General features: G+C 44.1%; 1 protein-coding gene across 1 annotated transcript in view; it reads left to right on the top strand.

Moving 5' to 3' along the window:
• Positions 1 to 2522: 2522 nt before the first annotated feature.
• Positions 2523 to 7887, top strand: part of LOC126278938 (lachesin-like) — a 593085-nt gene continuing 587720 nt past the window's right edge. Inside the window, exon 1 of the mRNA XM_049979215.1 lies at positions 2523 to 2633. Coding sequence (XP_049835172.1) covers positions 2561 to 2633 — 73 coding nt within the window. The 5' untranslated portion in view covers positions 2523 to 2560. The remainder of the gene's footprint in view (positions 2634 to 7887) is intronic.

Below are 7887 nucleotides of genomic sequence, written 5' to 3'. Positions count from 1 at the left end.
GTGTCCAGTAGGCTGTGTGATGCGCTACTTCACTCCCGACATGCATGGCGAGGTATCTTTGCAACCACGGCACCATGCTACTCGTCGCGCAGCCTCAGGACGTTGTGTGACGACTCCAGCTACTGGTAGGCTGCATGATGCGCTACTTCACTCCCGACATGCATGACGAGGTATCTTTGCAACCACGGCACCATGCTGCACAGTACAAATTCGCCCAACGGCATGCCGAATGCCACGCTCAGGACTCGTATCACGTTCTCTTCATCGATGAGTATCGCATATGCCTTCAATCGGAGACGTCTTTGGAGGAAACCCGGACAGGCAGAACGCTTTAGACACACTGTTCAGTGAGTGCAGTAAGGTGGAGGTTCCCTGCTGTTTCGGGGTGGCATTATGTGGGGCCGACGTGTACCGCTGGTAGTCATGGAAGGAGCCATAACGGCTTTATTATACGTCAATGCCATCCTCCGACCGATGGTGCAAGCATATGGGTAGGATATTGGCGAGACATTCGTCTTCGTGGACGACAACTGCCCCCTCCCCTGCACCTCTATTGTTCACGTCTTGTGAATGACTTTCTTCAGGTTAACAACAACGCTCGACTAGCATGTTCTCCACACTTGACCCCTTTCTAGCATGCCTGGGAGAGGTTGGAAAGGGCTGTTTATGGACGACGTGACGTACCAATCATTCTGTGGCATCTACACCGTATTGCCTTTGAGAAAAGTGACCATCTGGACCAAAAGTGCATTGATGAGGTTTTGGATAGTACGACACGACGAATACAGGCATGCATCAACGCAAGAGGACGTCCTACTGGGTATTAGAGGTACCGTAGTGTACAGCAATCAGGTCCAAGACCTCTGAAGATCTCGCTGGATGGTGGTACAGGATGCAATGTGTGGTTTTCATGAGCGATAAAAAGGGCAGAATTGATGTTTATGTTGATCTCTATTCCAATTCTCTGTACTGTTTCCGTAACTCTCGGATCCGAGGTGATGCAAAACTTTTTCTGATGTGAAAGGATGTTCGACTGTGAAGCATCTTCGGCCTAGGTACCACTGTCTTCCCTGAAAAGTCTCATAGCTGGAACGTACTGAGCCTACCAGTCCACTCTCGTTATTTGCGGCTGACGTTTGTTTAATGACGTTTTACACGAAATAGAGGCTAACAGTATCAGAAATGCACCATCCATTCCCGATAGAATGGGTGGGGGCAAAATGTCAGAAAAATAACGAAACAAATGTCGGTCGCAGATCCCCTGCTTAAAGCCAAGTGGCAACACGTCATGATAGGGCTTAGTTTTCCATTTTCTTTTCTTGGGGCAGCGATTTTGAGCCTTGCAGAACAGTTTTCTTTCCTCAAAAAGACCTTAACACGCTCTCTATAAGTAGTTTATCTGACGACAGACTGACGACAGATTTGGAGAATTTTATGGCTCTCCTTCCCAAGATCTGTGTCGATCTCCAGTGATCGAAAACGATTTGTCTCAACAAACTTAAAGAGATTCTAAGATCTCTGTAACATCTCCTTGTTCCACGATTTATGTAGGTATAAGTCGTTCTAGATGCCAGATGTATACTTTGCACTGCACTGTTGCTGCTGTTGTGGTCTTCAGTCCAAAGACTGGTTTGATGCAGCCCGCCCTGCTACTCTAGCTTTATGCTGTGCAATCGACATCATCTCCATATAGCTTCTGCAACTAACATCCATTTCAATCTGGTTATGTATTCATCTCTTGGTCTTCCTCTACAATTTGTGCCCCAAAATACTGAATTTGGTGCTCCTTTGATATCTCAGAATGTGTCCTGTCAATATATCACTACTTTCAAAGTTACACCCATAATTTCTTGTCTCTCTAATTCTGTTCACTACCTACTCAATAGTTATGTGGTCTACTCATTTAATATTTAGAATTCTTTTGTAGCAGTGGAGGATGCGGATAGGAGGGGCATGGGGTCAGCACACCTCTCTCCCGGCCGTTATGATGGTATTCTTGACCGGAGTCGCTATTATTCGGTCGAGTAGCTCCTCAATTGGCAATAAAAATATCGCTTTCGATATTCTGTATTACATATCGACTGATCGATAGGTTAAAAATCAACTACACATGCCATTATTTTCTAGAAGTACAGTATCTATATTTTTATGTACCGGTATGTTATGCCCGTTCCTAGTATCGGATGCCTAAGACCCACTGCTACCTGAGATACGCGCCAGTCAGTGATGACGTAAGCCGCGGTAGCAGCAGGTGTCTCTGCAGGACGGAGGGCGGCTTTTCTTGCAGCCACGCGCCTGCAGGTGCTCGGTAGGCAGCGCGCCCCTCTCCCCGCCGACCTTAGGCGCTGCTGCGCATGCGCGCCCCGCCTCGCTCCCGGCCCGCGGCTACCTGCTGGACGCTCAGTGTGCCCGCGCTCCCCGCTACCTCGGCTGCCCGCACGGCCGGAAGGCGCCGCTCGCTCCTCCGGGACGTCCCACAGCTGTCATGGACGCGTGCGTCGTCAAGTGAGCACACGCTCCCCGCACCGTCACTGCAGCAGCGCCCCATCCCGTCTGGACTATGGTCTACGCGACCGCCTCCGCCAGTGCGCTAGTCTTCTCTAGTTTCCTTCTCGCCGTCTCCGCCTACCAGAGTGAGTATCTTCTCTACTTAGTTTCCTCGAGCTACGACGCTGTCTCATTCTTTGTCAAAATAAATGATTTCCGTTACTTCCTTACATTTTCTGTTAAGAAATTTAACATCGTACTATTTCTATTCCATTCCGATCACACCAACTGGATGTCTGACCACGTCAATATCTTTTTATTCTAACACTATTGAACTTACATCATTCTAAAAGTCATATACATTCATAAGACAGTGCAGTAGTCACAGAACCGTTTGATCACTTTAAACATTGCACGTTTACACACCTAGAAAGGTTCCTATCTTTTAAATATTTTGATTAACTTACAGTGATTATTTAATGAACACGACTGAGCATATCTCATAATTTTGTAACGCTCGTCAGTGCATCTGGGAGAGGAAAATAAGAGTTTAAGAGCATAAGAACAGTACATTCCTTAAGAAAAACAACGATCAAATATTTTCTCTCTTTCAACACACTCTAACAGCAATAGTAATGGTGCACGTGTTAGTTATTTACAGATTGTAGTTCGTTGGGTTTTATATCCATTTTCCTCTGCAACCTATGTATGTCCAATTATGCCTCGACAAATTTGAGTAGCTTTTGAAGCTCGTGCTGAGAAATGCTGCTCTAAGAATCTTATGTTTACGTTCTTATATACGAAACACGGAGCTTTCCAATAAGGTTAAAAGCATGAAGATTGCAGCGACATTCCGATACGCAGCCTCATCTTTCTGTACCCACTTTCCTCCATAAATGCGAAGGAGAACTTTGTAGCATCAGTTAGTTAATCATCTGTAGTATGATTTCAGAAATATAAACTCTTCAGTGTTATTGCATATATCTCTTTCATAACCAGATAGTGCAAGATATTGATAAAAATGTGTTAAAAATAAATGTTTAGAGGCAATTTCATATAATCAGAATCTTTGTCTACTATAATTATCTAGGTCATAGACGGGATTGTCTTCCCACTACTAGAATGTTTGTATTAAATTGGTAAACTGTGGTACGTTATACCTTGGTCATTAAGGACACTACACTGATTTCCGAGAACACAAGTGGCACCTAATGTAGTGGGCGTTTTATGAAGAGGCGTTTATAAGACGCCATATTGGAAGTCACGTGCTTTATGCAGGAACGAATGCTCAACTGTTGAATTGGACATTCCCGCACTTGTCAAGCAATGTGTTTGGAATTAATTAAATGAGAAGTCATTCATTCGTGACTGTAAGAGGATTACAGTTTGTAATTAGCCTGTTGAATACATATTCAAACTGTTTTAGAAAATGAACCTACAACATTTAATGTCGCAAACTCACTTGGTAGAATGCCAAATCCGCCGAACTCAACATGTGTTATGTATAAAATATCTGCTGACGTTTCGGTCCCAGTAAGATCCGAGGCCCTCTAAATTGCCGGTTCCAAGGCTTACCTGGTCATGAATTAACAGTAATGGAATTACTGAGTAAATACAAGGTGTTCTACATAAAGTGGAGGCGATAATGAAAGAAAACGGTTGGTCTGAGGAGGTAACTATTTGTCATGGTGCCGTACTGTGCAGTTGGGTTCTATATTAAATTGTCTCTTTACACTGTGAAAAGTCAAGATACTGGGCAGGAAGTTTTTTGTAGAGTTTTTTCCCTCCCTACTGCTCCGCTGCAGAATGTCGCGCATGATGACTGTCACAAACGGATCTAGTTTGCTGCTGCGAATTCTGTGCTTACCAAACATGGTAAATTAGTGATCGCCTTCAGTGCAAGACCGAATTAAATTTGGCCCCCTATTCAGAAACAACTCTACGAGTCATTTTCCATGTGAGACCGCAGACGTTTCGTTGCTTCTGGTTTCCAGTGAAGGGGAAGAACACGTCTATAGTTAACTGGTCATTTACTTACAGTGGGCTGACGAGTTTTGATGACTCTTACCACAGCTGGAGTATGTAGTCCTCTATGGAAAAAAACGATCTTCTAACAATACGCCAGCGCAAATAGTTTGGCTCAAATGGTTCAAATGACTCTGAGCACTAAGGGACTTAACATCTTAGGTCATCAGTCCCCTAGAACTTAGAACTAGTTAAACTTAGCTGACCTAAGGACATCGCACACATCCATACCCGAGAGAGGATTCGAACCTGCGACCGTAGCAGTCCCGCTGTTCCGGACTGAAGGGCCTAGAACCGCACAGCCACCGCGGCCGGTGGCAAATAGTTTCTAGTAATCAGAACAGTCTCGATTTTCTTTTCCTTTTCTTTTCGATTTCGTGAATGATGCTGATAAGGAATGAGGAAGTCGCCAAGTGATATTATCCAGAATGGAAAGAAGTTTGCTGACAATTAATACTATATATTACTGTCTTGTCTTGAGTTGGATTATTAAAATATGCAGTGTAAAATGTTTTAGTTCGTGTCCAACGTTTAATTTAGCCAGGTCACGTAAACATCTGAAGCATCGAACGACCTATCGGTACCCTCACCGACGATTGCACACTCCGGTTTGTATGGATGCATGCAGTGACAGCTATACCCACCATGGATAGTCATGAAGTTCCATCATCTCGAAAATAAAACAGGGGTTTTACTTAGTAGCAGCTATGTAACGTCTAAACAGACGTCTAGCGAATTCATCTGGATTGTTGTGATAAAACTGCAATTTTACGAAAAGAATTATCGCACTATTCTTTGCTTTACCGTTGGGATCCCTCATTTTGTTATTGCTCCTTTAACGTTGTGATACAGTATTGTTGTAACATGGGCATCCATTGTGTACTATGACTGCATGAGTGTAACGCCAAATGAAAAAACGTTAATTCTTAATTAAATCCTATGGCTTCCTTATATGTTTCCGGACTCTGAAGAAACTTTCAAGCGTCACGACCGTGAGGGCAAACTCTCGAGTTATCTAACGTTGTGTGTGGGACTGTACTTCTGGTGGCAAAAGTGTTTTTCGTTTTTCTCCGACGGATTTTGCGAGAGATTCCTCTATAAATTATATTAAAAATGGTACAGCATAGATACAGGCTCCCAGGTAAATGCTATTTTCCTTGGCTTCCGGAAGGCGTTCGATACAGTTCCGCAATGTCGCCTGATAAACAAAGTAAGATCCTACAGAATATCAGACGAGCTGTGTGGCTGGATTGAAGAGCTTTTAGCAAACAGAACACAGCATGTTGTTCTCAATGGAGAGACGTCTACAGACGTTAAAGTAGCCTCTGGCGTGCCACATGGGAGTGTTATGGAACCATTGCTTTTCACAATATATATAAATGAACTAGTAGATAATGTTGGAAGTTCCATCCGGCTTTTTACGGATGATGCTTTAGTATACAGAGAAGTTGCAGCATTACAAAATTTCAGCGAAATGCAAGAAGATCTGCAGCGGATCGGCACTTAGTGCAGGCAGTGGCAACTGACCCTTAACGTAGACAAATGTAATGTATTGTGAATACATAGAAAGAAGGATCCTTTATTGTATGATTATATGACAGCAGAACAAACACTGGTAGCAGTTACTTCTGTAGAATATCTGGGAGTATGTGTGCGGAACTATTTGAAGTGGAATGATCATATAAAATTAATTGTTGGTAAGGCAGGTACCACGTTGAGATTCATTGGGAGAGTCCTTAGAAAATGTAGTCCATCAACAAAGGAGTTGGCTTACAAAACACTCTTTCGACCTATACTTGAGTATTGCTCATCAGTGTGGGATCCGTAGCAAATCGGGTTAACGGAAGAGATAGAGAAGATCCAAAGAAGAGCGGCGCGTTTCGTCACAGGGCTGTTTGGTAGGTGTGATAGCGTTACGGAGATGTTTAGCAAATTGAAGTGGCAGACTCTGCAACAGAGGCGCTCTGCGTCGCGGTGTAGCTTGCTGTTGAGGTTTCGAGAGGGTGCCTTTCTGGATGAAGTATCGGATATATTGCTTCCCCCTACTTATACTTCCCGAGGAGATTACGAATGTAAAATTAGAGAGATTCGAATGCGCAGTGAGGCTTTCCGGCTGTCGTTCTTCCAGTGAACCATACTCGACTGGAACAGAAAAGGGAGTTAATGACAGCGGCACGTAAAGTACCCTTCGGCACACACCGTTAGGTGGCTTGCGGAGTATAAATGTAGATGTAGACTATTTCTGGACAACCACTGTAATTTTCCGATTTCCTCAGCCACAATCTCTTCAGGAATTAATTACACGTTTTTCTTCTTTTGGCCTCCAGTGCTTAGCATTCGAAGATTCACCCTGGTGCAGTAACAATATAGTCTGCACGTAGGGTCTTCTCTATACATATGGTGTGTAGATATTTCCGGAAGTTTCCATGGCCAGCAATTACATCTACCTTGTATTACATCTGCCTCACGTTCATGCCGATGTTTACAAAGTAATTGCTACTTATATATGTTTTTGTTTTTCAGTTTTTTTTCCCTATTGCTTATGTGCTGCTTCCTGTTTCAGCTATGTAGTTTAGGGTCGTCAACCCTGTACTGGCTATGCTGTCAGCTTGTTCGTAACCGCTGACATTTGAGTGACTGGGGACACACAGCCAGTTCATCATCCTCATTTCCCCTAGCGTAATTAGGGTTTCATGGTATTCTGCAGCCACCATTGATCACGTCGTAGGGGCTGTTAGAGGTTTCTGGACTGCTTGACTTTCATCCTCGCCTACTCTAATAGCGAATACCTTTACCTCGATTATCGTAGCTTCTCCCGAGAGGCTAGGTTCTCCGATCGAGGTTGCGCGCCATATACCCCTGCTCCAGCATAATCATCGTCGTTTTCGATCCATCAGTGGACCAGACCGTATCACCTGAACTGCATCGTGTTTCTCTTCCATTGCACCCTACTTCCGATGACAGAAAAGGTCACTGAAGACAGCCGTCGTATCCCCGACTCTACCTATATTTAGTACATTTTTTTATATTAGGGTCGGATTCTGAAATTCCTAATTTAGCCGCGTGGAGTGGCCGCGCAGTTTGAGGCGCCATGTCACGGACTGCTCGGCCCCTCCCGCCGGAGGTTCAAATCCTCCGTCAGGCATGAGTGTGTGTTGGTCTCAGCATAAGTTAGTTTAAGTACTGTGGAAGTCTAGGGACCGAAGACCTAAGCAGTTTGGTCCTTTAGGAATTCACACACATTTGAACATTTGAAAACATTTCCACTTATTTTCAGTTTTGAATCTGTACGCTTCTGCTGCGAACTCCATTGTAGCCCATACATGTATAACTGAGGCAAGCAAAGGAGTGAGCAAATTCCACCCGCTGTGGCTA

This window comes from Schistocerca gregaria, chromosome 6 (genome assembly GCF_023897955.1).
Source record: "Schistocerca gregaria isolate iqSchGreg1 chromosome 6, iqSchGreg1.2, whole genome shotgun sequence".
NCBI classification, from domain to species: Eukaryota; Metazoa; Arthropoda; class Insecta; order Orthoptera; family Acrididae; genus Schistocerca; species Schistocerca gregaria.
Note: the sequence above shows the minus strand (reverse complement) of the source record. Positions and strands in the feature narration are given on the sequence as shown.